At 53.1% G+C, this 26,269-nt stretch overlaps 8 protein-coding genes across 8 annotated transcripts; 5 read left to right on the forward strand and 3 right to left on the reverse strand.

Moving 5' to 3' along the window:
* Positions 1 to 880: 880 nt before the first annotated feature.
* On the forward strand, positions 881 to 3,033 carry GUITHDRAFT_72381 (hypothetical protein; the record flags this gene model as incomplete). The annotated part of the gene is made up of 3 exons (XM_005831222.1): positions 881 to 1,094; positions 2,120 to 2,377; positions 2,435 to 3,033. 3 exons carry the CDS (start codon positions 881 to 883, stop codon positions 3,031 to 3,033), a joined length of 1,071 nt encoding a protein of 356 aa, XP_005831279.1.
* A 104-nt stretch (positions 3,034 to 3,137) lies between these two features.
* On the reverse strand, positions 3,138 to 3,702 carry GUITHDRAFT_109755 (hypothetical protein; the record flags this gene model as incomplete). The annotated part of the gene is made up of 3 exons (XM_005831223.1): positions 3,138 to 3,245; positions 3,369 to 3,442; positions 3,576 to 3,702. 3 exons carry the CDS (start codon positions 3,700 to 3,702, stop codon positions 3,138 to 3,140), a joined length of 309 nt encoding a protein of 102 aa, XP_005831280.1.
* Positions 3,703 to 6,848: 3,146 nt separating this feature from the next.
* Positions 6,849 to 7,720, forward strand: GUITHDRAFT_109756 (hypothetical protein; the record flags this gene model as incomplete). The annotated part of the gene is made up of 2 exons (XM_005831224.1): positions 6,849 to 7,645; positions 7,684 to 7,720. 2 exons carry the CDS (start codon positions 6,849 to 6,851, stop codon positions 7,718 to 7,720), a joined length of 834 nt encoding a protein of 277 aa, XP_005831281.1.
* Positions 7,721 to 10,555: 2,835 nt separating this feature from the next.
* On the reverse strand, positions 10,556 to 11,524 carry GUITHDRAFT_95096 (hypothetical protein; the record flags this gene model as incomplete). The annotated part of the gene is made up of 3 exons (XM_005831225.1): positions 11,434 to 11,524; positions 11,234 to 11,383; positions 10,556 to 11,176 (listed from the first exon to the last, which is right to left on the reverse strand). Coding segments are annotated over exons 1-3 (858 nt in total), but the record flags the coding sequence as incomplete, so codon positions are not given.
* Positions 11,525 to 13,434: 1,910 nt separating this feature from the next.
* On the reverse strand, positions 13,435 to 15,794 carry GUITHDRAFT_139848 (hypothetical protein; the record flags this gene model as incomplete). The annotated part of the gene is made up of 7 exons (XM_005831226.1): positions 13,435 to 13,602; positions 13,668 to 13,751; positions 14,015 to 15,026; positions 15,078 to 15,331; positions 15,388 to 15,508; positions 15,552 to 15,598; positions 15,660 to 15,794. 7 exons carry the CDS (start codon positions 15,792 to 15,794, stop codon positions 13,435 to 13,437), a joined length of 1,821 nt encoding a protein of 606 aa, XP_005831283.1.
* An 808-nt stretch (positions 15,795 to 16,602) lies between these two features.
* Positions 16,603 to 18,080, forward strand: GUITHDRAFT_163614 (hypothetical protein; the record flags this gene model as incomplete). The annotated part of the gene is made up of 10 exons (XM_005831227.1): positions 16,603 to 16,865; positions 17,031 to 17,101; positions 17,150 to 17,202; positions 17,244 to 17,276; positions 17,326 to 17,436; positions 17,503 to 17,572; positions 17,629 to 17,709; positions 17,763 to 17,828; positions 17,877 to 17,926; positions 17,978 to 18,080. The coding sequence occupies 10 exons, from the start codon at positions 16,603 to 16,605 to the stop codon at positions 18,047 to 18,049; spliced, it is 870 nt and encodes a 289-aa protein (XP_005831284.1). The 3' UTR covers positions 18,050 to 18,080.
* Positions 18,081 to 19,186: 1,106 nt separating this feature from the next.
* GUITHDRAFT_163615 (hypothetical protein) lies at positions 19,187 to 21,735 on the forward strand (the record flags this gene model as incomplete). Its single annotated transcript, XM_005831228.1, has 12 exons — positions 19,187 to 19,923; positions 19,980 to 20,229; positions 20,299 to 20,400; positions 20,458 to 20,580; positions 20,633 to 20,692; positions 20,765 to 20,815; positions 20,866 to 21,021; positions 21,074 to 21,242; positions 21,290 to 21,409; positions 21,462 to 21,551; positions 21,601 to 21,665; positions 21,712 to 21,735. The coding sequence occupies 12 exons, from the start codon at positions 19,187 to 19,189 to the stop codon at positions 21,733 to 21,735; spliced, it is 1,947 nt and encodes a 648-aa protein (XP_005831285.1).
* A 683-nt stretch (positions 21,736 to 22,418) lies between these two features.
* GUITHDRAFT_72379 (hypothetical protein) lies at positions 22,419 to 24,801 on the forward strand (the record flags this gene model as incomplete). The annotated part of the gene is made up of 6 exons (XM_005831229.1): positions 22,419 to 22,816; positions 22,867 to 23,363; positions 23,420 to 23,640; positions 23,670 to 23,810; positions 23,963 to 24,085; positions 24,142 to 24,801. Coding segments are annotated over 6 exons (2,040 nt in total), but the record flags the coding sequence as incomplete, so codon positions are not given.
* Between the last annotated feature and the right edge of the window lie 1,468 nt (positions 24,802 to 26,269).

Consider the following 26,269-nt stretch of genomic DNA (forward strand, 5'->3'; position numbering starts at 1 on the left):
ACGTCTATCGAAGTGACCATCTCGGTGTACGACTGCGTTTGCGAAGAGGGTCACCGCAAGCTGGGCATCAGCTGTGTTACCTGTGACAATGGCTTCATCTACGACAATCAGTCGATGACCTGTATTGAGTGCGGGCCTTACAGTGGCACCACCGAGCGCCTGGTCCGATACCCAGACTGCCACTGCTTCTCGGGCTGCGGCATCCCCTATGGCTCGAGCTCCTGCGCGGTATGCCCCGCAGACACGTACTGCCCCTTCTCCGAGAGTGACCGATGCCTGTCCTGCCCGGAGAACACAACCACGGAGAAGACGACACAGAACGTCCTTGCTGCCTCCTGCCTGTGTGATATTGGGTACAGCGGTAACAACAGTGGGCCCTACCTCGCATGCCCCACCTCGACCTACAAGAACAGGACGGGCTCCTCAGCCTGTGAGGTATGCCCGAGGGAGACCTACTCACCCATCGCGAGCCCTGCCATCAAGGATTGTGTCTGCATCCCCTGTTACGCCGGGCCCAGTGGGAATCCATGCATCCCCTGCACCAAGAACACGTTCAAGAATGAGTACGGGCCGAACTCCTGCGTCCTCTCCTTTCCTCACTCGCAGTCTGGCATGGCGAGCACCTCTTCCAGCCAGTGCCAGTGCAATACGGATTACAGCGCACCGGACGCCACCTTCTGCGCACCCTGTGACGTGAACACCTACAAGGACTGGGTCGGAGCCGGCAACTGCACTCGCTGCCCGGATGATACGGTGAATGACAACATAGCCTCGGATAGCATATCGCAGTGTGTGTGCCCCGTCGGCCTCTACAGAGTCCCTGACACCTTCACCTGCGACGGTTGCGATGCAGGGAGGTTGTACTCCCTGCCCCGTCAATATGACCTCCCCGGTGGGGAGCCTCTCCTCCCTGAGTTGCAGGTGCAAGGCTGGATTCTTCGCCCCCAACAATGAGTATTGCACCGCCTGCTCCGTAGGCAAGTACAAGGATTACGAAGGGTCGGGATACTGCTCCTCGTGCCTCGACGGTGAGACGACGCTGGACATTGGCAACGCCTCGGACTCCAACTGCCTGTGCATGACCGGTTACTTCCGTGCATTCATTGGGCTGTGTCAGCTCTGCTATGCGGGCACTTACAAGGACATCGTGGGAGACCATGTCTCCAATGCATCTGCATCCCTGGCTTGGAGGGTGGATACCCCGGGGGTTGCGATGCCTGTCAGGAGGGCCAGTACAACGACGACGGCAGGGGCCCGTGTAAGGGCTGCCCGCCTAACATCACCTCGGTAAGGCTGTCGTCAAGGGTGACGGACTGCAAGTGCAAGCCGGGGTACTACGGGTCGAACGGGATGGAGTGCGATTTTGCCCCGCGGACACCTAAACCCTACAAGGCTCTCGTCGGCGATTCTACCGTACATGTATCCCCTGCCTCCCCAACAGCGTGAGCCCCGCCACCTCCACTGCGTCAAGCTCTTGTAAGTGTATCCCTGGGTTCTACGGGCCTGCGGGCGGCCCCTGCCAGTCTTGCGCTGAGGGAAAGTACTCCACCGCCCTGGGACAGACGGCCTGTGCTGCCTGCCCCCTCCATTCCAACTCAACGCAGAACAGCAATTCAGTCGACACTGCACGTGCAACCCCGGCTACTACCGCAGCTCGGGACCATCCTGTGTGGCCTGCCCCCTGCCCCGTTGGGAAGTATGAGCCGATTGCGTATGCAGACCCGGTTACAGCGGGCCCGACGGTGGGCACTGTGAGGCCTGCCCTGTCAATACCTACAAGAGCTCCTACGGGACCTTAATACTTGTGAGGGTATAGTTATATATATACCATTGAATTGACCATTTGTCACCCTCCACTGTGCAGAACGATTGGTCACAGAGGTGGGGGGTAGTCTATGTTAGCATTGCTTCGCAATGCCGCGGCCAGCTGCGCAGGCCTATGCCCGAAATGGTCAAATAATCAAAGAAGGCAGACGAGAATGATAAGGGAAGGTGAGCCTGAGAGATAACAAGGCAGTTGTTCATAGTTGAGTCACGAAGGAAAAGTGTAATACGTCAAAAAAGTCACGATGGAAAAGTGTAATACTCAAAAAGGTCAAATAAGTCAAGTGATATTAAGCTGCGAACAATGTGTGCCAGCCCTGCCCCGCCGAGTACTACCAGGAAACACTGGCCAGCATTGGGCTTGAGTCCTGTAAGCCTTGCCCTCTCTACTCAAACAGCTCCAGCGGCTCGCAGTCCCGGGACTCTTGCTCCTGTCTCAAGGGCTACGAGGGAGGGAGTTCGGGCTCCTACTGCTCCATCTGCCCCGAGGGCAAGTTCAAGGGCTCCGTCGGGATGGATGCCTGCCAGGGCTGCCCCGAAGACACTTTCAACGGTCAGCTGGGTGCAATCTTGCAGTCCCGGTGCATCCCTTGCCCGTCCTCCTCCAGAGCCGTGACCGAAAGCAAGGAGATCTCGGACTGCAAGTGCGAGCCGGGGAACTACAACTACAGCCTCACGTCTCAGTGCCTGCCATGCAACCTCGGCTCCTACAAGCCCCTGCTGGCCAGTTCCGCCTGCACGCCCTGCCCGCCTCTCAGCAACACCACTGATACCAAGAGGGCCGACCTATCCGAGTGCCTGTGCAATGCAGGATACACCTGGGGTGCGGTTTCATACTGCGAGGACGTGGACGAATGCACCTCTATGGCACCCCCCTGCGTGCTCTACGCCGACTGCCACAACACGGTGGGGGCTTACTACTGCACATGCAAGCCCGGCTGGGAGTTCGAGGGGTCCCTTTGTGTTGACGTCAACGAATGCCAAAGATTAACGGCCTTCTGCGACTACGGGGTGTCGACCTGTGAGAACATGTTTGGGTCCTTCAACTGCCCCTGTGTGGCGGGCTATGAGAAGAGCGGGGAGGCCTGCGTGAATACCAACGGTTGCCTGAATGCGAGCTATGTCTGCCAGAACCACACGGACTGTTTCGACACCATCGGGAGCTTCTATTGCCAGTGCAAGGCGGGCTATCGGGAGAGCGCCAAGTAGGGGCTCTGTGAGAACATCAACGAGTGCAACGACCCGGCCTCTTGCGGCCTTCTGACCACCTGCATCGACACGGACGGGAGCTACTCCTGCCTGTGCCCCGATGGTTACGCTCTCAACCTGTATGAAACACCATCGGCAGCTTCGAAGGCACCTGCAACTTCGGCAGGGACGTACTGCGAGTTCACCATCTGCGTGGATTGCGTGCCGGGCTCCTACTGCTACAACGGCACCGTGAACGTCTGCCCACCGCATTCAACATCCCCGGCCACCGCATTCAAACTTCCCCGGCCACCTCCATGACCGATTCCTTCTGCGAGTGCTTCGCCGGGTATTACGCCAAGAGCTTCTTCTCCAAGGTGTGTGAGACCTGTCCCAAGGACTTCTACTGCCGGAACGACACGAAGCGCAGCTGTCCGGACAACAGCTTCAGCCTCGAGGGTGCGGGTTCGATACAGGGCTGTGTCTGCAACCCCGGCTACTACAGCGGGGTAGGGAGGATGGGCCCCGAGTCCTACGAGTATGGGTACTCCGGAAAAACAAACCTGAACTGCCAGCCGTGCACTTCTTGCAGTCGCTGCTTGACAGGAAGCTGCCGATGTCGCAGACGCACTGATCCGAGCCGATGCGGCCCAGATCAACGTAGTCTTGAGCCCCAGGCATGGGACACATGCGGAAGTGCCTCTCACATCCTTGTACTTGCCCTGGGGGCATGCCGAGCACACGTCCCCATCGGGATGATAGCCCAAGTCGCACCGGCAGTCGCTGCGGATGTTGCTCCCCTGCGGCGACTACTGCCCCAGGCCACAGGGCTGGCAGGTGAGCTAGGTGATCTTGGAGGTGGATTCGTTGCAGTAAGCGCAGGGGCCGCCGGGCATGCCGACCATCCCATCCACGCACATGCAGGAGGAAACCGATGTCGAACCGAAGAGGAAGGAGGTTGTGTTTTGTGAGCAGTCATCGCATGCCACGTTCGAATCCACGCCCTTAAAAGACCCGGGAGGGCAGGCCCTGCATGTGTAGGCAACAACTCCCGGCTCGAACCCCGCCTTACAAACACAGGCATCCTGAGAGATCGACGCGATCGGGGATCTCATGCCCCCCGAGCACCCCACACAGGCGGCCGAGCTGATGTTGGGCTTGAACTTGCCGGATTGGCTCGCCGTCTGTCCATCCCCGTGTATCCCGCCTTGCACCTGCAGTCCGTCAGCCTCACGCTCGCCAAGGCGGACATGGTGTTGATGGGGCATTCCAGACGCCCCCCCGCCGGCTCGTAGGTGCCTCGGGGCAGGGCTCGCAGTAGCCGCCAGCGTTCATCCTGTACCCGGCGTAGTCAGGACAATCCGAACAGGTCTCCCTCTCCGACCGGTAAGTCCCGGGCCTGCGGGCCACGCAGTCCTTCCCCACAGCTCCGACGTATCCCGAGAAGCAGCTGCAATTGAGTATGGAGAAGCTTCCGATGAGACATGTGTTGTTCGCAGGGCAAGCCGTACAGCCAATGTCACCGGGACATTGCGGTACTTCCCAGGCTGACAGCAGCCTCTTGGGTTATCTACGATGAGGCAGGAGCGTGACTGAGACATCACGAACAGGGAGCATCAACAAGAGTCGAGGCCGTGCTCACACGAGACAGTGGACGAAAACCAACAAGATGATACCGCAAGGGAAACAGGAAACTGATCGGATGCGGACCCGGGACAGAGTTCGGAGTCCGGGAGGACGAGGGATAAGTTGAGTAAGGAGCGAATGAGTTTTCGTACCACACCCGTGTATTATATCACGTGCATCGTCCCTATCAAGCGAGCTGCATGTTTGCGATCCTTCAGTCATCGGTCGTCCGTGGCAGCGGCGTAAACAAAGACTGTGAGTTGTCATCACGACAAGACTCGGAGGACAGAACCAACTGCATTTGCACGCCAAATGGTGACTCAGGGTGGTAAGTACTCATGAGAACGTCCAATCAAAAAGTTGAGAATGATACCACTGAGACAATCAGGTGCACGCACAAGCAAGATGAAACCAAACAACCACCACGACATTGAAGTTGCAGATCTGTGAGGGGCAGTCAGTGGAAGCAGAGGGAAGAACTCGGCAGGTCGTGTGTGGGTCGGTAACAAGAGAGGGTCAATGACATGTTACAGGATGAGAGCAAGTCATGATCCAAAGAAAGCATGGACAAGTTCACACTCTCTCTCTGATGGAACGTATGCCAGCCGTGCCAGTCAGATAGCGCCGAGTTCACAAAAACTCTCCTGTAAACCAAGACGACTTACGTGTTTCAAGGCGGCATGTAGCATGTGGACGAAGAGGGGGCTTTCCTAGCCGTCTTGCTAAGGTCCTCTCATGTCTGGATGCTTGGGTTTCACATCCTAGCATACAGTCTATCTCTCATGTGCTCCTCAATTCTGGTTTTGTGTGCATTAAACTCGGTCTTGAGCAAAAACTGTCTTGTTACAACTAAGGTCGATGTGATATCTGCGTGACTTTGGACTAGTACAAGTCTAACAAACTTGTATTCCGTCGGTTATGGGCCTTGATTACATGCTCAATCATGTTGATCTTATGTTTGGTTAGTTGAATTGTTTACTGGAGTTTTTTCTTTCTTGGTATCGTTTCGTTACTGTCGAAAATTCATGCAATTCTATCAAGCCCTACACATTCGGATGACTCCTCTCTTCAATCAGGCTCTCTCTCTAGCCGCAAGTTGTTTAGGCCTCTCATTTCAGCCTCAATTTGTTTGATTGATCTTCGAATAGGAAAAACAAGCCTTTCCCAGCCAGATTGGTCGGTCGAATATCTGCTTAACCGTGTGGAAACGCACTTGAAGCTGATTCGATTCTTATTTTTCTTGATCTTTGAGTAGGATCAAATGGAACTACCAGGAGATCTGGCGGAAGTTTTCATGTCATAGAGCTAGGCTGTGGCATGCATAACTGGAGCTACTTCTGGATCGGCGAACAAGGTACTACTGCACAACAATCTTCAAATGCCTTGAAACGGATGTTCCAATCTCGCGGCAGCAATCTCTGGTCACAAGTTCTGTACGGTTCAAAAATTTATCTTTTGGTCTTCAAATGCCGGCGGGCACACTCTCTCTCCCTCTCTATCTCTCTTATCTTCCCTCTCTTCAGACTCTCTTATCCTATACTTTATCTCTCTTCATTGCACCCGCTCGCTATGCATCTCCCTTATCTCTTTACTGCACATCTAATAGCCCTGCATGAAAATCTTCTTCAGAATGGACAATCCTTGAATGGTTATTGCCCACTCAGCATGACTGTGAACTGGACGTTGTATCATCGTATCTTGACTTGGATCTGCTGACATTCTTGTTTGCGTGACTTTCTGACGTCCGATGTAACGTACTATTTCAGAAACTCGGGGGGAGGATGGAACGTATGCCAGCCGTGCCAGCGCCGCCGAGTTCACAAAAACTCTCCTGTAAACCAAGACGACTTACGTGTTTCAAGGCGGCATGTAGCATGTGGACGAAGAGGGGGCTTTCCTAGCCGTCTTGCTAAGGTCCTCTCATGTCTGGATGCTTAGCCCGGGTTTCACCGTGATCCTAGCATACAGTCTATCTCTCATGTGCTCCTCAATTCTGGTTTTGTGTGCATTAAACTCGGTCTTGAGCAAAAACTGTCTTGTTACAACTAAGGTCGATGTGATATCTGCGTGACTTTGGACTAGTACAAGTCTAACAAACTTGTATTCCGTCACTCTCGTGGCCGGAGCACTTGGCAGTCGGACAACTCGGACTCGACTTGAGTTTTTGTCGGTTACCGGGCGGTTATTCGAAAACAAGAAACTCCTCAGTAATGAAGCGAATGGTCCCCAGCATGCGCTGCCATGTGCTTCTTACTTTGGCTGCCGCCGCCACTGCTGCCACGTCTTCGCCCGGTCGTCTTCCTCCTGACCTCCTCCGTCGCCAGACCTTCTTCGAAGAACAAGCACGAAGATGTGTAAAGGCTGAGGACACCTCGGTCTTGATCGGTCTGTACCAAAGAGAAATGGAAGAAATACAGAGACTGGCGGAAGAGAAGGAGAAGCTTGATCAAAGAAGGAGTGAGGAAATACAGAGACTGGTGAAAGACAAGAGGGATGAAGCCAAAAGGCTGGTGAAGGCAATGAAGAAATGTGAGAAACATTACACGAGAAACTTGGCTGATCTCTCGGAAAGAGTGCTTTATGTCGATGCTCAGCGAGTTGCAGTGCTGAACAACAGGGCGTTGATCGAGATTGGCATCCGCAGAATCACCAGCGAACTATCCTTGAGCGCTGGCGTCCGCCGGATTGTAAACAAGCACCTGCTTCAAACAAGCAAACAGGGGAAGATGTTGAGCATGCACTCGAAACGAGTTTGTAAGGAGCTGGGCCAGTACGATTTTCTTACGGATGAGCAGTCAGTGATGAAGGAGCTCACAGTCTTGAGGCACGAGATCTCGAAACCGCTTCATAACCTGGCCCATCAGAAGATCTTGCCTCGCGGGTACTATGTCGGAGGGTCTTCGCCCCTTGCTCAGGCGGTGGCGTGTATGATCACATATCTTCAGAGCGAGGGAAAGATCTCGAAAGTACTGCCGGTGCTTGTGATTGGTGAAGATGGGGAGCCAAGGTGTCGATTGGTGGAAGGCCGTGTGTTACCTTTGTCAGGGAGAAAGGCTTGAGGAAGAACGACAGTCTCATCTGAGGTTGAATGCCTGATTGCATGCCTGTGTTCTAGTGCATCAGATGGAGGGGGGAAGAAGATGTAAGCGAGTAGGGAGATGTTGATAAAGAGCTCGATCCCTTTGATATGCACGAGCCGTCCTTTCCTAACAATACACACCAACTCTACCTCCCACCATTCTTGCCCAAGGATCTGGTTACAGCTATACCAGGACATACGCTCTAGCTTCACTGACCAAGGACGTTGAGAGGCAAGAGGCAGATGGAGCAGAGCGAAGAAAATCTGAGGATGATCCTCATTCCACCACTTGCGGTTGAGCTGAATAGATGCAGCATTTCCAGCACGACACATTTCGATGAAGAGGCTAGCGATGAGAACAAATCTGGGGTAAGATCGGAGGAGGCAGGGCGTCTGCAAGCTCAAACTTCATCGTGGACGCTCGCACGAGCACGCAGGCTACGAGCTTTGCCGTAGCTGGCCGAGCCTCATCCTCAGAGGAGCCAAAGGTCGCACGAAAGCAGAAGAAGTCGGCTGAAGAAACACAACTGCAGGCACAAGGGAACGAATTGAAGAGGATGGGAGGGGAGGCGGAGAGAAGACGGCAAGGCTTGACAACAAGAGAGCGGGCTGAGGCTGCCAGACTATCGACTGCTGATTCTCAGCTCCCCCCTCACATCTGCGGGGACAGGCGCTCGAGCTCCTTCCCCGCAGAGCTCGAGAGGTTCAGTGAGGAGCGGAGGCTCCTGCTGCTCGACTGCATCGTCGGAACCGCCTCTTCCTTTGCTCTGACGAATTCGAGCCTCTTGCACAGCATGGAAGGCAGAGTGGAAACGATCCCTCTCGATAGCATCTCAAGCTTGATAACCAACAGTGAGGGCAAGATCATCTTGCTCGGCCGCTGAGGAGGAGGAAGAGCCGGAGACACTCTTGACTGGGCCGCATATCTCCACGTTCAACATCGTCGCCATGGCGAGTTTCTTGGAGCGGGTACACGAGGCCATCATGTTTAGTTAGAGGCGAATGTAATGAAAGAATCAATCATCAATCCGAGGTGTAGAATCATTGGCACAGGATGCGGCCACTGGTCTGCCAGCTTCACTGGCATCCCAACGGCAGGGCTGCGGTGGTCCCGACGCTGAAATCAATACAAGAGTTGCGAAATAAGACAAGTGAACAAGTGAGACAAGAATAAAAGATGGCAGGTTGCGCCCAGCTGCTTCAAGTTTGCGGGATTGCACTCAGAGTGGCCCAAGGGAGGTTCCAGGGATTCGTCTGGCCCCAAGCTCCGTTACACGTTCCGTTCCACAGGCTCGGGTTGCAGACGACTCTGCCTGCAGCTGGGGCGGCTGGTGGAGGGAGGAACGCGGTGGGAGCCACGGACAGCGAGGGATTTTGCTGCAACATCTTGTCAGGCACGCAGCAAAACTCCAGCTGGAGTTGATTCACCTTGAGCCCCAGAGCCATCACGTTGGACCTCTGAACGTTACGAGCGAGAATCGACTTGCCGACGCCTCCAGGGAAGACAGCGACGCCGCTGGTCATGGCCTGCGGGTTGAGGGGCATGGAGATGCTGGTAGCTCGCACGCCAGGAAGGCACAAGTTGGGCAGGCTGCTGGGGTTGGGATGGACAGCTGAGAGGTTGATGATGGCGCCGTGTTGGAGAATTCCTGGGACTGTGGTGGGAAGGACGAGCTTCTGCAACCCCTCGTTGATGAGCACGTCCTGTGCAGAGAGGTCTGGAGCTTTGCTCGAGCACTCCTCTGCTGGGAAAAAGGCAGACCCTTCCGTCCCCATCGCCGGCCTGATCCCGAGCCTTGATGGCTGAGCCTCCCCTTGCTTGAGCAGTTGCGGCATCTCAGCCACTGATCTCCCAACATCCTGTGATAGAGGCATATTGATCCTTCCAGCCATCTGGCTAGCAAGTGACGCAGCAGGGAACGCACTGGGCTTGGAACCGAGTAAGAGGGGGACAGACGGGTCAAGGACCGGGACTGAGGTCCCATGGGAACCAAACTGACCGACAATCCCGCTCCTCATGCTCGTCTGCAGCTTCGGGGTAACCAGGGGACTTGGGAGAAAATTGCTGAGCAGAGTTCCAGACTGAGGCAACCCTGAGCAGCTCGAGCTCGAGAACGAAGTCGACTGAGGTCGTCCTCCTGTCCTTCCTTCTACAGCGCTTGCCTCCCCGAAGGCACCGAAGTCAGAGCTCTTGTACTTGTCTGACGTGGAAGGTTGGTGCAGGTTTCCGATGATCGGGGAGAGAGGAATGGGGTGACAGAAGTTCGGGTTCTCGTTCTGGATGTCGTTCCCCCACAGGGTCCTCACATCTCCTCTTCCTCCTTGTGAGGACTTGTCTTGCAGCGAGCTCAGTGCGTCCAAGCTGTTGCCTGCCAGGCGTCCGCCCTGCAAGTTCAGGATTTGGGAGGCGAGATTCGGCTGCATCATCATCAAGCTGCTAGTCGCCGCAAAGTTCGTACAGGCTGCCTGCTGGTCCAGGCCATCCCTTCCAAACGAGCGGATGACCTCCTTGTCAAGCTCTGGCTCGGTGCCAGCACTGGACTTGAGCAAGGCAAGGGAGCTCTCGGGAACCCACGGCTCTGGCGAGCATTGTCCATCATACACGTCCTCTATCTTGATGTGCTGGGGAGGACTTCCGCTCTCATGGATGCTCCACATCATCTCGATGCCTCGCTCCAGGTTTCTCACCCATCGCTCAGTGTCAAACAGCGGCTCCGTCATCCGCTTCTGCTCGATCTCTGCTCGGAGCTTCGCAAGAGCTCCCACAGTGCACCAACGGCCGTTGATCAGCTGGCGCGAGCTGTTGCTCACATTCATCATCACCCATGCTTCATACTCCTCCAGACTGTCGGTAATCAACTCCTTACAGCCCAAGGCATTCACGAGGGAGGCTGCGACCCTGCAGGACATCTTCTCTTGCGGAGTCGTCACGATTGGCGTCCCTGACCACAGGATGTCGCACCCAGTCGTGTGCGCGTTGCACTGATACGAGTCAAGGAAGAGGTCTGCGCATACCCCACGTCTGATGTGCTCGCTCTTGTTCGCCACGTCGGTGAAGATGATGCGATCGTCTGCGATGCCTCGGGCTCGAGCCTCCCTCCTGATGCCTGCCTCTCCTGCATGGGGAAAGCGGAGCAGCCACAGCACTGTCTCGGGTAGTTTATGGAGGATGCGACACCAGACGTCGAGGATCAGGGGGTCGATCTTGTACAACTGGTTGAAGTTGCACAGGACGATCTTGTCCTCAGGAATGCCGTATTGCGCTCTGCTGGGCCATGTGCTGGGGTCGAGGACCTCCAAGGAGCTCTGCTTGTGATCGTTGACGAAGTAAGAGTGCGGCATGTGCACGAGCTTCTCGGTGTAGAGACTCTCGAGCGCCAACGGGCTCACGATAGGATCCGTCACAAGGTACTGAATGAAAGATGCTCCCATCGTGCCGCAGAAGCCCATGTACGAGACCTACGTGAACACAAAATCAGCACTAGGAACGTCTGACGATCAGGGGGCCGGGCTGACCTGAACAGGAGATGGTTGGAAGGCGAAGATCTCGTTTCGAGCTCCCTTTGTGTAGCCATTGAGGTTGAAGAGGACATGCACGCGCATCGAGTTGATGAGTCTTGCGATGTCAATGGAGGACATTTGCGACACATCAATGAATCTTTCAACCTGCAGTAAGGGTTAACGACAAGGAGAAAGAGAGAAGCTGGGGGTGGAACCTCGGATGAGATCTTCTTGAAGTACTCCGACTCGTCGTTCTTGGACAGCGAGAAACAGATCACTTCGAACCTCGATCTGTCGTGCATGTCACCCACCCCTCCACCAACAACCCCACCAAGCTTGGAATGCCCGCACGTACCCTCCTGTTGACTACCCATCCTCACAAAGGACCCACCTATGAAATCGATAGCATTCTACAGAGATCTATCTGGGTGTAAAAGAACCCCACCCTACCTCTGTAAGTGACATTCGATGTCGCGACCTCCCATGCCGACCCTACCCTACGTCTTCCACCACCCCACCGGTGTCATACACTCTCCGGGTCAACAAAAAGCCTACAACCCCCCTATTCATGGGTACATGACAGGTCCTCAAGTACCCCCTACCCTCCCCAAATGCATGTTGTCCGTTTCGACCACCCTCACCCCCCTTCCGTGCCCACCATTATTCGCTTCCACCCTACCCCTGTTGTCATCGCCACCATCCTTTACACTCATGCAAACTAAAAATGACTGTTTTTAGCTAACCTATCACTCCCACCCCACAACTGTAGTACCCACCTTAAGCCAATTAACTTGAAAGTTAGTTATTGTCACCGGTGATCATCGCTTCATTCTATTGACCCACCCCTTTTGCAATGACCCACGAGGACCACTACCCTACCAAAAAGATCTGCACCTCAAAAGGACCGTACCCCGCCTACTACACACATCGAAGTTCCACCTTGCCCGGTGAAGGTTCCTCCACCTTTTTTAAGACAAAAAAAATATTAAAATGATTATTAGGGATTGGAACGTAGAAAACATTTTAGACTTCGTTAAAATCATTGCATTTCTGGCTGTATTTTCAATGTTCCATATACATATTCGAAAACAAAAGTTCAAATCCTCGAATATCGTGGCTATATCTCAAAAGAAAAACTATTTTAGATGTTTATACCCTCCACCTGATGCCTCCTCCTGTTTACCACACAAAGGAAACCATCCGGCAGGGTACTGTGGAGTACCCCACGGTTGCCATTCAGAGCTTCCTACACCCCACCCATGAAAATATCCTCACTCAAGCTGGGTCCAGAACCAGTTCAGGACTACCCTACCTGATATTTTGATAAACCCCTCTCCAAGCAACATCCCTGCAGATGCCATCACGGTTTTCACCCAACCCGCCCCGTAATAGAGTTGGACCGGTCCCATGGTGCTCAAATTCGTATTAGAGGTGGGTGGGAGTCAGCGAGAGGGTCAGAGATCCTTCTTTTGAGTTTTAATTTTAAAAAGTCAAAAATTTATTATGAGTAGTACCAAGAAGAACTTCTCGAGGGCTACTGATAGAGGGGTCGGTTGTTTGATTCTCTTTGTCGAACAAAAATTGACTAATGTAGAACTTGATAGTCTATAAATTTCAAATTACATGACATAATTGTTCAATTGTTCTGGAATTGCTGTCCATTCTGCCCCCTTGCACAAAGTTTCGCAGCAGGCTTTGGTCCAAAAAAAACAAAGCGGTCAAAACTGCAGTCAAAGTTTGGTCAAAGTTTGGTCAAACCCAGTCACGTCCGGTCAGGTTCTCTACAATCAATCTGAGGCGAGCCGCGACTCGATAATAAGTAAAGCGACAAGGTCGCGGCCGCTACCGTACCGTACCGTGCAAAAGTACCGGGTACCGTAGTACCGTCCTGTGGCTTGTCAAACCGCCGCGCTGACTCGCGGCCGCCCGGGCCCCGCCCCGGGCCCGCCGTACCCAGCGGCTCAGGGCCGCCGCGACAGGCTCCGCATGACCGTGACTGAGTCAGAGTCACGGCCCGTGACGCGGCCACGGTGCCACGGTGCCACCGTGGGCAAGGCATGGCATGGAATTTAAAGCTCAGCCTGATACATGATAAGCCTTCACTGATACATAGGTGTTGTGTTATGCTGCGAATTCTAGTGAATTTCGTCTTCTCCCCCCAGGCCTCGAAAGTTGCTGCTAGTGTGAAAAACTTCGGAAGTCAAGCCTTCCGAATTTCAGTGCGCAGGTCCGAGGTTCCTGCCATGGTGCCTAGTCCAAGGTTGCCGTGACAGTGTCTGTGATCTCGTTCTTGGTCTCTCGTTCCACTGTGTGTAATGCAATGCTTCACTGTCGACTCTTGCTTTCTTGATACTCTTCTTCTTTTGCTTTGGAACTCCCAATGTCTGCGCAGACAAGACAATCAGTATCAGTAGAGAAGGTCTGAATTTTAAGGAACAATGCAAATTACCGACAAGAACTCAGCAAAGGCGTTCGATTTGAACGAGATATCTTTGAAAGTGTACTGTAGAATGCTGAAAACTGTTCTTTCGTCCTTCAAAAACAGAAACGTCAATGTGACACTCGGGAATAAAACAGAGAGAGAGAGAGAGAGAGAGAGAGAGAGAGAGAGAGAGGGAGGGAGAGAGAGAGAGAGAGGGAGGGAGGGAGGGAGAGAGGGAGGGAGGGAGGGAGGGAGGGAGAGAGAGAGAGAGAGAGAGAGAGAGAGAGAGAGGGAGAGAGGGAGAGGGAGAGAGAGAGAGCACGAAGAAAGACAAGCAAAAGAAACTCCAACTACTACATGGTCAGTCTGCTCACCAGCCTTCCAAGGTAGCAATCGTGGTTCGAGCCCAACCTCACATGCAACGCCATGCTGACGGCAAGCGAGTAATCCTCCAGCGCCCAGAGATGTGTATCGAGATACTTGACGCCCTCATCGTCTAGCTGAGGTTTCCTTCTCGCAATTGTCCTCAGCATCCGAGGGACAGAATTTTTCACGAAATAGTGACAGGCTTCTACTTGACTGCTGAGCCGGATACATGTCACGATGGTGAGAGCGAGATCGAGCTCAGTGACAAGGGCATGACTCTGGCTCGAGTAGCAAGAAGTCTTCTTCTGCTTAATCCAGGCCTGCAACAAGGACACAAGAAGCTCCAACAGCAGTGCATCGGACGCCAGAACCTCTGCCGTTCTCTTGTTGATGGTAAGGAGAGCGAGGACAGTGAGAGGGCTGGGTAGCTGCCAGTTGATACTCGCCCATGTGCGGTTGTTCAGAGCTCTGCCCAAGATGATGACGATGGTCGAGAGGACACTCTTTTGAGCCTGCAGCTCCCTCAGCTCCTCAAAGACGCTCAGGCGCGTCAACGCCATGAGGGCAGTTGCCTTCATCGAGTATACCGACATATCTGTAACTGAAGAATTCACATCTGGGCAACCTACTGGCCATTCCAGCGCAGGACGCAGAACCTCCTCGATGACGTTTGTCTCCCGCATAGCGCACGCTGCCTTCTCGCACTTGCTCAGGTTACCAAACACGCCCACCGCTGTCCGGAGCACGTCTGGTTTGCTATTCTTGAACAGAGATTTCAGGCATTCGATCGATCCTGGGCATGCAACAATGAGCTCCGCTGCCTCACGGCTGTTAGCTGCGCAGTTGCTCAGCACGAGTGCTGCCTCCTCGCGGGTATCGAGCGACACGCAGTCTCCACTCTCATCATCATCTATCTCGATATCCTGTGTTGAGGCCTCCTGTGAATCGTGTCCAAAACCACCTGCTTCAATGATATGCAAGAGAGTCTGAAGCATTCCCGGGGTCTTGGCTATCGCTAAACTGTCAAGGGACGGGGTCAACACATCTGGTCAGCATGAGGCCATCCTTCACCTGTTGGAAGAGTTGCTGAAAGCTATATTGCTCAACGCTCCACACGCTTCTTGCTGGCATCTATCGACAGCAATCAAATGCGAATCTGATCTCGTCTTGAGCGCTTCTAGCAGCCCGGTAATGATGCCGTCCACGCTTCCGATGTTGATCTTATTCACTTCGGAGCGATAGGCAAGATTGACCAGCACAGCACAGCTCCACAGTTTTGCTTCTGCACTACCAAAGTTGAGGAAATGAACGAGAGCCCTCAGAATCTGGAACAAAACAGAACTGAATTTCAGCAGAAGCATCCAAACAAGTGTGATCTTACCTTCTCGTTACTTCCGATCTCAAGCTGCAGCTCTGGGAACTGTTCGGAAAGACCATGAAGGTTCTTGAGGACGCTAATCTCACTTTGATCTCCCTCGCTCTCATACGAAGAATCCGAAACTCTGCAAAACATGTGAGAGAAAATGCGGCATTGCTTGGGCGTACATCAAATTCAGATGATCTGCAATATGAGACACAACCCATGATCCAGACTGCAAGGCTCAAAGTTACAGGTCGCTCTTGCACAAAGACGAAAGCCAATAATAAGCGCACCATCTTCGCACTCCAGCTTCCAGCTCCACCGACTCGATCTGCGAGCTCCGTTGCCCCTTCAGCTGCGACTTCGAGTGATAGTAGAAACCAACTGGAATCACGGATAATCAGATTTTCATCGAACAAAACGAACATGATTCTATTCAAGCTATTCAAGCTCTATGTGGTATGAAGAAATCATCGACAGAAATGATGAACATGTGATTGCAGACAGTCACACATCTCCCCGTGAGTGTCACACATCTCCCCGTGAGTTTGCTCGCTGGAATATGTTTTTTGATCCTTAGTAATTTCACACTTTCCGCCTCTAGACTCCCATCATCCTGAATCACAATCTGATTCCCGAATCAAATGTTTGGGCATCTACTTCTCTTCTCCCTGTCTCTACTGCCTCTGCTGCGGATAACATCACCACCCTTCATATTCCCTCTATCATCCCACTGTCATTCTTCGACCAGCCCTATCATCATCTCATCCTGCTACCGTCTTCCCTCTGCTGCTGCTTTCGCGTCTCCCATCCCCCACATGAAGAACCAAGTTGCATCTATCACCATCGGCGTGAATTTTAAAACTGTTTTAATGCTTTAAAAATGTTGTACAAGAGTGGTAGGAAATGCTTGTTGCTCGACCTGGGGTGGCTGGTTGCCTTCACCCCCTTCTTTGAGCTAAAATTTGCTCCAAAGAACCGGGTATATTCTGCTCATCGAGCAGCACTGGGGAAGAGTGTGGGTAGGGTGGGTACAATCGTATTAGGGAGAGGTTCATAACCTGATTTAATCGTAGCTCTCCCCGAGGTTTCGGGGCCGCTAGTTGTCATACCTGGCGTTGCTCAGTCAGCAAAATTACTTAGCCAGCAGAATGGGGCCAAGATGAATCGAGTCGTAGAGGAGATGAAGTAGGGAAGAGAGGAGAGGAGAGGAGAGGAGAACATGCGGACTGAAAGATGCTGATGTGCTTGAGAACCGTGCTGACCCTGTTGCTCTTGATTGCTGACGTAGCGAGGGAGGTGGTGGGTGACGAAGGTACACGAAGTGGGAGAACGGGTGTTACCGGTGCCTGTACGAGGGAGAAGCTGATTGAGAGGAGAAGGAACAAGAGGATGGACGTGGAAGAAGAAAAGCCCATTATTTTAGCATTGCCGGGGCCGCTGTTTCCGCCCATCGACTTCGACCATGCTTCTGAGGAGGAAGGACCGAAGAGGGGCAGGTGAGACGAAGAATCGAAAGTTCCAACGAGCTAAAGTTACATCTTAAAGTGGAACGATCAAGAAACGATTCTCTATCGCAGGGAGAAATATGTAAGTTGGGTCGTGGGGCCCTTTTCACTTGCTACTTGTTGTGACTCTGTCGTGATCCTGGGATTTTGATGCAGGTATCTGAAAGGGGAGCCTCATGTAGACTCGTCCGATCATGCTGAGCAGACAGCGGGCTCTATTTGGGATTGTAAGGGAGACTCCGATGTTTCCTTGTTAGATGAAACTTTTCCTACAGGCTCTCTTGTTCTCGCAAAATATCTGGAAAAGCATTCTCAGAGATACTTGAAAGTAAGTTGTCTCTCGTGATACTTGACTTGACGACATGCAAGGATCACCATGTGTTGGAGCTCGGGTCTGGGCAGGTACACTCTGAAAGGACTATCGCTTGTTTTTGAAGAGTTCAATTCAAAGGGAGTGGTTGGAATAGCTTGCGGGCTAGCTGGAGCGAAGAAAGTCACCTTGAGTGACGTCAACGCTGCGCTACACTGCCTGCGTGACAACGCAGTTCTGAATGAACTCGAGGTCAGCGTCACTCCTTGGACAGAGCTCTTCCATCAGCTCTTGGTCTGACTCGACCATGGTGAACAGAGTGTCGTCAAGGTGAAGGAGCTGGACTGGCTTCGAGCTCACGATCATGTCCGGGACCTCGAGCCAGCAGGTGGAAACAAGTTTTCAATGTCATCTCTATAGTCTGACGCCCGTTTTTTCTTGAAGATCTTATCGTTGCTGCCGATGTCGTCTGGATTGATCAGCTTGTGGGGCCGTTTGTCAAGACTCTGACACTGGCATTTGAAGGTTCGATTGAAGTTCAATAGGGTTTCAGCCTTGATGTTGGATGAACTGTGTAGCGTCAAAGGCAGTGTTGAAGGAGGTGCATGTCATCTTGTGCCACAAGACACGATCAAATCACACAGGTATGCTTGAACTCTTGCGAGGATAAAGTTAAGCGTTGGAAACGAAAGATAACATTCTGTTTGAACTCCTGCGAGAATCGAACTTTTCCTGGAAAGAGGTGCGGAAGACGTTCAAAACATGTTGCTGTTTGATTTCCATGTCCTTTCAGGAACCTATTGAAAACTGCCATGAGGAGTATAGGAGCAGCGAAATCAGAATATTTCATATTTTTCGTAGTTGAAAAACTTCATTGTAGAGATTCTATTTTTTCGAAGTTCTTCCATGCACATCTATGTATGCATGTGGCAACACCTCGTTAAAACACTGATGTCAAGAGCAAATGCAACTAGGCTCATCTGGAATCATGAAAATCAACGCATGGGGCCTTGGCGCAATGGTGATCGAACTTCTCCCAGGGAAGGATGTCAGAGGTCTACCAAATGAAGTCAGCATGGTAGAAGCCGAGATTCAAGATGTCTTGCCTCAGCGGCATCAGAGGTGAATTTTGTCACGCAGTTCTTGCCGTCCACGGGGGAGCAAAAAGACGCAGATAGAAGGGCGAACATGCTTCTGACCAAGCAAATCACAAAGATGGTCAGGGAATATGACCAGGTTGTAAGTTTCATCACAGCAGTATGTAGCATTCCCCTCAACAACCATCTTGAAAGCAACGAATATCACTGAATCTAAATCGAGCCGAACAATCATGTGCCAATCATCTTTTCTCCTCCACGTGTATCAGACAGACAGCAACTGACGGATATCAGCCATCCTCAGCACCCTCTTGATCTGCTTATCTCTGCTACTCATTGTCTACTCTCTTCTTGTCTCTGCCATTCTATGTCTACCCCTCCCTCTGTCTTCCGCAGTACAGACAGATGACCATATCCCTGGCGAGTCTCCAGTCTATTTGCGGTACAGCATAGCCCTCGTCCCCGCTGCGGACCGTCGGACTGGGGCGGGCCCGCTGCCGGGCCACCCGTGCCAGTGACTACCGTACGGTACGGGCCGCGCCATGCCGCACGGATCAGCCGCCCCAGGGGCCGCTATCCGAGTGACTAGGCTAGACTCCGAACTTGAACGGAACTTCAAAAAAGAAACTTCCGGGCGCCTGGAGAATCATGGCACGGCTGTACTATCGCAAAGTAGATTCCGTACCGTCTCTCGCGTCCGAGTTCCGACGCCGCCGGGAGTGAAGCAGTGCTCAAGCCTGAGCCTAGTCATACCACTTGCATACGGTGATCGCTGCCGCCCGTGCCGCTGAGGCTCCGCCGGAGGCTCGCGCGGCACTACAGGCTACTGCCGCATCAGTGACAGGCTCCGAGGCTCTGTGCCAATTCATTGTAACGGTCTGTAACGGACTTCCAACGGACTCGCCATGTTGCCCAGGCTAGAGCCGCTGGTGTCGAGCGGGAGAATGAGCATTGTGCGGGGGGGAGGTCTGGACGAGGCCTCGATGAAGTCCATTCTTAGCACAGCGCGCGAGAAGTTCAATGAGGGCTTCTCCTCTCTCAGCATGTCGCGGAGTTTCAGATCGGGCGATCAACTATATGACAGTTCGGGCGGAACAGCAAGGGAAGAAGATGAGGAGGAGGAGCGGAGACTGGCTGATGACATGGTGAGGCCTTCGACTGCAGGACGATATGGGCTCCCACAAAGATGCAGCTCGGTCCTGGGCCTCCATTCACCTGACCGTGATGTGTATGGAACACTGCGTAGCTCGGGACAGACGAAGCCGGTTCTTGACTATGTGGATCTAGAATGCTTGCTGCAGGAGAAGTTGAAGGAAGTTAAGGTGCAGATGCCCAAATCAAGGAAAGGAAGAAGGAAAAGAGAGCACGTGACAGCTTTGGATGAGAGCGATGAAGCATGCGGAAACGATGCCCATCGCGATGGAAGGGACGTGGATGTATTGGAATACTCTAAGAGGATCCAAGAAGCCTCTTTCTTGTTCAGCCTCTGCCAGCAGGAAATTCAATTGCAAGTTGATATATCATGCCCAGAGCGATCCCGACTCACAGACAAGACACTCGAATTCTTCTCCACGGTTTTGCACTGCCTCACAAAACCTTATCACGATGCTTGTGAAGAACTTGGTACTCTGAGGAAACAAAGGTAAGTGCTCATGTACAGCTTGATATCAAGAAATTCAGTTGAAGTGATATGTGTAGGATGGGGGAGAAGAATCATATGAAGAAAGTCTTGGACGACATGTATTCATGGACCAAGGAAAATCATTCACGATTCAACCACGATATTTGGGAGCAAGTCTGTTGCTGCAAGTCTCATGAAGCTTGGCTTGACAACTGTTCCAACGAGATTGTATCAGAAGAAAGTTATGAATTTGATACATTCATGGATCATGTTCAGAGTATGTGGAATTTCATGAAATGCACATCAATATCTTTGGTTCAGTTACAGGTAGTTTTGTATCCTTGTTATGGTCGTTTTCAAGGTTTTGAGTTCTCATTTCTCTTGTTCTCAAATCAGGAGAAGTACCATGCCCTTCAAGATGACTCTGTTTCCAAGAAGACATACTTCGCGCTTGAGCATGCTCAGAGTGAATCGCAGAAGCAGATCGCTGATTTGCAGGTTTCTGACACGCAAACCTTGCTCTACCTGTTTTGATCTGCTATTTTTGTCGATCAGAATCAACTGAATGAGTTGAAGATCTCAAACCAGTCAAAATTGTTAGAAATGAGTGAGACAGACAAGATTGCTCGACAAAGAATCTCACAGCTGGAAAACGAAATTGAGTCGAGGGAAAAGCAGGTGGTGATTTGTTTTTCCTTGACTGTATCAACGGTTCTGACTTCCCCTGCAGGCACAATTATCACACAAGGAATCCTCTGTAAAAATTTCAGAACTACAACTGCAAATTGAGGTAAACAGAAAGTCTCTCTGACCTCCGTGTGACATCAGCTCATCCTTGAAGAAATATTGAAACTATCAACAGGAATTGGCAAAAGAACAAGATAGTCTGCGAGCTAGATTACTGCAGCAGAAGGTTTTGTGATAGCAGCAAAGAGCAGCCCTTTGACTTTGACTTGTGGGCAGGGAGAGATGGATCAACAGCTGAAGGAGAATGCATCGCTCAAGGAATCCTTGAGTACCTTTGAAGTTCGTTCGTTTCCAGCCTCGTCCTTTCTTACAGACCTTTGTTTGCAGGTCAAACTGAAAGAGGCGAACGCCAAAATTCTGGATTTGACCAACGTGACTTCAATGCTCCCGAAAGCTGTTCTCTCTCTGATGCCAACATCTGCAGACTGGAGTTGTCTTGACTCCTCGACCATCTTGGAACTCGTTTGACTGTTGCAAGACTCTCGGAGGGACTTCTTCGGAGATTGCAGGCGCTGTATGTGCCCAGCTCGAATCAAGCACAAAGAGGCTGGAAGAGCTCGGGCAGGAGCACTCTTCCAGCTTGCTCGTGAATGGTAGCATGAGGAAATGGATGTGATGGCGAAGATGATGTTTGACGCAGAGAACTTGCAACGAGAAGTAGCGCAAGAAAGGACCCGTCTGTCCGAGGCAACCAACAAGGTCCAAGAGCTAAAATCCAAGCTTGACTCCATCGAGAACCCTAAGCGCGCCAACGCATCCTGTGACCCGCCTGCTGCTCCTGGCGGCCTCGTTGTGACGTCACAGTTATGCAGGCGGATGTCCCGAGCGACGGGAAGGGTTTGTCATGGTGCCTCTTTCAGAGTATCTTGCGAGCTACCTCTCGAAGAGGTTCGGGCTCAAAGGTAAAACCTCTTCTGCTCTGCTCTTCACGGAGATCTAAACGCAATCCAGGAGAGATGGCGTCATGGGAAGTGGAGAGGATGCAGAATGAGATGGGTTGGGTGCTGGAGGCGGAGGTGAAGTAGTCGATGCTAAGGAGCTGCCGCTGAAAATGTGCTGCAGGTTGGGATGCGGAGCGAGGTTTGAGCTTGCTCGCCTCGTCTATTCTCTAGCTCACAGCCCGGCTGTGATGATCGCCTTCGAACTTCACTGTGTACTTGTAAATGAATGTAGAGTATCGGTCATCATTGTGGAGCACCCTTAGAGTCTGAGCGACCCGGAGGTGCCTGATACTGACTTGAGAGCCGTTCCGAGGCAGGTGACCCCCGCCCGTCGGGCCCGGCCTCAGGCCTGGCACTCCGAACAGTCACTGAGTCGGAGTGTTGGCTATTTTTGTTCTTGTCTTTTACAGACATTAGGGAGAAAAAAATCTGTTTGACAACTCGCGACTGTTCTGATTCAGGGGGTCATTTGTTTGAGTAAGGGGTAGTAATGAGGGGAAATACCGGGTACCGGGTAGTTTACCGTAGGAGTTCGTATGTGAAGGTAACCTCTCTAGGACACCGTTTCTAGTCAAATGTCCTAGGAAGTATAATAAGACCTTCCCTAGCGGGCTCATAGTGCTTTCCCGGTCATGCAGTTTGACAAGAGGAGAGCAGTGAGCTGACATAGGGGAGAAGGTGAGGGGGCGAGTGAAGCGGAGAGCACGTGATGTGAGAGGAGGAGGAGGAGGAGGAGAGAACTTGGAAGAGGAGGGGCGGAAGACGTTCCTGGTTCTCTCGCTACTGAATCGATGATTGGAGTATTTGAACTTTGAAGAGAGATTCAACATGTCTTCGCTGAGGAGTTCAGTTTGGGTCGCGTCAACAGACGGAAGATGGTTGGAGGCGACCCTGGTGAACACCTCTGAGGACAAGTTCACAGTCCGCTTCAAGGATGGCGAGAAAGTGTACTCCAAGGATAAACACAACTTCTACCTCAAAAATCCGCCAGAAGTCGAAGGAGCAGATGATTTCTTGACGCTGCCGAACTTGGACGAGCCCAACATCCTGCATTCTCTTCGTGTAAGGTACGGCAGAGGTCATGTGTACTCATACACGGGAAAGATCCTTATCGCTGTCAACCCTTGGAAACGGGTAAATATCTATTCGCCGGATGTCATGCAGAAATATGTCAGAGGGCAGACTGAAAGCCCTCACATCTTTGCAGTGGCCGTGAATGCTTACAGGTGAAAAGTTTCTGTGCTAGAGCTGAACACTTTTGACATGGTGTGATCAGGTCCATGCTGAACGATCTCAATTCTCAGTGTGTGCTCATATCCGGTGAAAGCGGCTCCGGGAAGACAGAGAGTACCAAGTACGTCCTCAGCGTGCTGACAGTCATAGGAGTGAGCAGCCAAGGGAACAACAACCAAAGACCGACGGTAGCAGATCAAATCATGCTCGGGAATCCAGTGCTAGAGTCATTCGGAAACGCCAAGACCCTTCGGAATCACAACTCGTCTCGTTTCGGCAAGTGGATAGAAGTAGTGTTCGATGGCTCCGTGATCGCCGGGGCTGGTATCAAGACATACCTCCTGGAGAAGTCTCGAGTGGTGGATCAGATCGAGGGGGAGAGGAACTACCACATCTTCTACGAGTGTTGTGCAGCCGTTGCCTCTGGCGTCACCTGTCTGAAGGACTTGGGGCTCGATGCTGCTCACAGCTTTGCGTGTACTCGGACGTGTACAGAGGTAGAGTCAAGAGACGATCTTGCTGAGTTCAAGGAAACAAAGGGTACTCTCTCCCTCTCTAGAGCAGACTCATCGTTGACTGTCGTTCCATGTTCACAGCGGCTATGGACAAGATGGGTTTCAAGGATAGCGATCAAAGGAGCATTTTCGCAGCCATCGCTGCCATAATGCACCTGAGCAACGTGGAGTTTGGAGAAGAGATCGACTGGGATGGAAACTCGGTGGCAACGCTGGACGTGAAGCATCCCTCGATAGTGCAGGCAGCCAAACTCCTCAAGGTGACAAGCTTCTTGTTTCTCTCCGGCTCCCTTGATTTACGAGTTCGAAGGTGGCAGTTCCCGACCTGCAGGAGGGCCTGTGTACTCGCATCATCACCACAGGGAGAGAGTCGATGAGGAAACCAGAGACAAAGTCAAACGCCACCCTGTGCCTTCAGGCTCTTTGCAAGGCGCTCTACGAGTATGCGTCGAGTGTGGGTGAGGTGCAGTTTGTGACATATTTCCTGCAGCAACATCTTCAATCACATCGTCAAGCTGGTCAATGCGGCCATGGGTGGCCATGTGACTGAGTCAGGTGGCAGCAGGAAGAACAAGCAGGTAGGGGCTAGTCGGACCCTCTCGGCTCATCTGACTTTTGTGCTAGATGGTTGCTGTCTTGGATATCTTCGGCTTCGAGTCTTTCGCCAAGAATCGCTTCGAGCAGCTCTGCATCAACCACGCAAACGAGAAGCTTCAGCTTCACTTCAACGGCTACTCCTTCCTCCAGGTGCCTCAACCCTCCTCCAACTGCAGCCTTGCTGGCCTCGTGACTTCTCCTGGCAGGAGCGAAAGCTGATGGAGAGCGAAGGGCTCGAGATCTCTAAGTCGGACTTCAAGGACAACTCAGCTTGCATCGCCCTGCTGGAGGAATCCTGGGGGTTTCAAGCCACTCTGGATGACGTGTGCAAGATGCCCAAGGGAGACGACCTCGTCCTCCTCGACCGTCTGAGCAGCGAGAAAAGTCTGAAGGAGAGCGCCTACCTGGTGATACCCAAGAAGAAGGATGGTACTTTCATCATCCGGCACTATGCTGGAGACGTCAAGTACACGGCCGACGGATTCTGCGAGCGTAACAAGGACCTGCTGCCGGGTAGCGCGATCGAGCTTATGAAGTCATCCAAGGACGAGCTTTTCTCCTCCATATTCGACAAGATCGCCAAGGAGCAGGAAGGAGGGGACGGGGCTAAGGGGAGAGGCGGGGGAGGGAAGGGAAAGCAGAGCAAGAGCGTGAGCGCCAAGTTCAAGAACGACCTGTCGGAACTTATGGGGTCCATCAACGCCTCGGGCCCTCACTTTGTCCGGTGTGTCAACCCCAACTCGTCGAAGCTGGCGGAAGTTTTCGAGGAGGAGAAGGCGGTGGAGCAGCTGAGGTTCGGGGGGGTGATCGAGGCTGTGAGGATGGCACGTGAGAGCTTTCCCTCCCGTTTCACCCACGAAGAGTTTTCGAACCTCTACGGGCCCTTCCTCTGCCCCGACATGGCGGACAGCCTGCCGGCCAAGTCCAAGTGCCTCGCATGCCTCAAGGCTATGGAGACGGACCCGGGACTCTTCAGGATCGGGAGAACTCTCGTCCTCATGAAGAGGGAGGTCGTCGACGAAGCTGAGAAACGACGAGCTGCCCTGCTGTGGAGCCGCGCCGTTTCCATCCAGTGCTGCCTGAGAAGGAGGATCGCGAGGGATGACCTGCAGCAGCACCGGAGGAAGAGGAACGCAAAAGTGTTGCAGGCCTCTGCCCGGCGGGTTCTAGTTCGACTCAAGTACGTCAGGATGGTCAAGATCGCAAGGGCGGCAGAGGAAGCGAGGAAGGCGAGCGAGAAGGCCCACAAAGACAAGCAAGAGGCAGAGAGGGCAGCAGCGGCGGCAGCAGCTGCAGCGGCGGCGGAGGCTGAGGAGAGGGCGAGGCAGGAGGAGGAGGAGGAAAGGATGCGTGCGGTCCAGAATAGCAAGTTTCTATCGCTAGCTGGTGTGGGAGCTCGGGAGGGAATGGAAGAGGATAGGACGGAAACTCCCCGTACCCTGACCCCCCGCACGGACACGCCGAGGACGGTGCAGTCGGAGGGTTCGGAGGACACCGAGGCCCCGTCGATCGCCTCCAACGACGAGCTGGGAATGCGGGAGAGGCTGCTGGGGATGGGGATAGGAGAAGACTCAGTACGGCACATGATGTGGATTAAGGAGGCCTCGGGCCCCGGTGGGCCGGAGGCCGTAGACGCGTCGCCTCCCACCTTCTTCAAGGCTGAGCTTCCTATCATCGACGGGCTCGTCCCGCTCAAGGACGGGAGGGTCCACTGGGCGACGCTGCCGGTGCTGACGCGAGCTGGGCAGGAGCAGAAGCTCGACCCGATCCTGGAGCTGATCAATTGCAGGGAGAGGGAGCTGAAGCGAGTGCTGCTGTGGAGCCGGAGGCAGCTGCACAAGGAGGCGCTTGCTCGCCAGCTGCGCTACTCCATCTACGAGGCTGAGTGGATGGAGACGCTATGGGGGGAGGCAGGTGGGGGCGATGGAGGTTGGGAGGGGGCGAGGAGGAGGCAGGAGGGGCCCAGCAAGTACCAGTTGTTCTACTTTGCGGGGGATGCGGTGGTGCTGAGGAAGAGCTGGGCGAGGATGACGGACCGGCAGAAGAGGGAGCACATCCAGTTCGATCGTGGGATGCTGCAGCGGGACCTGATGGAGTCGCTGGTCCAGGGGTTCGGCTTTGCTCCTCGCTTCCTCGCAGCCTCGCACTCCTTCCTCACAGCGCGAGAGACGTACAAGCTCGGGTCAAGCATCCAGCGCTACTTCGTGCGGTGGGCGGAGGGGAAGGAGGCGGACGGGGCAGAGGAGAGGGCGAGCAGGGGAGGGAAGCGGAGGATCTGCATAGCTGTCAACATGGAGGGCGTCATGTCAAAAGTCCCCGAGGAATTTCATCGCC

The sequence above is a fragment of the Guillardia theta genome, assembly GCF_000315625.1.
Source record: "Guillardia theta CCMP2712 unplaced genomic scaffold GUITHscaffold_41, whole genome shotgun sequence".
Taxonomy (NCBI): Eukaryota; class Cryptophyceae; order Pyrenomonadales; family Geminigeraceae; genus Guillardia; species Guillardia theta.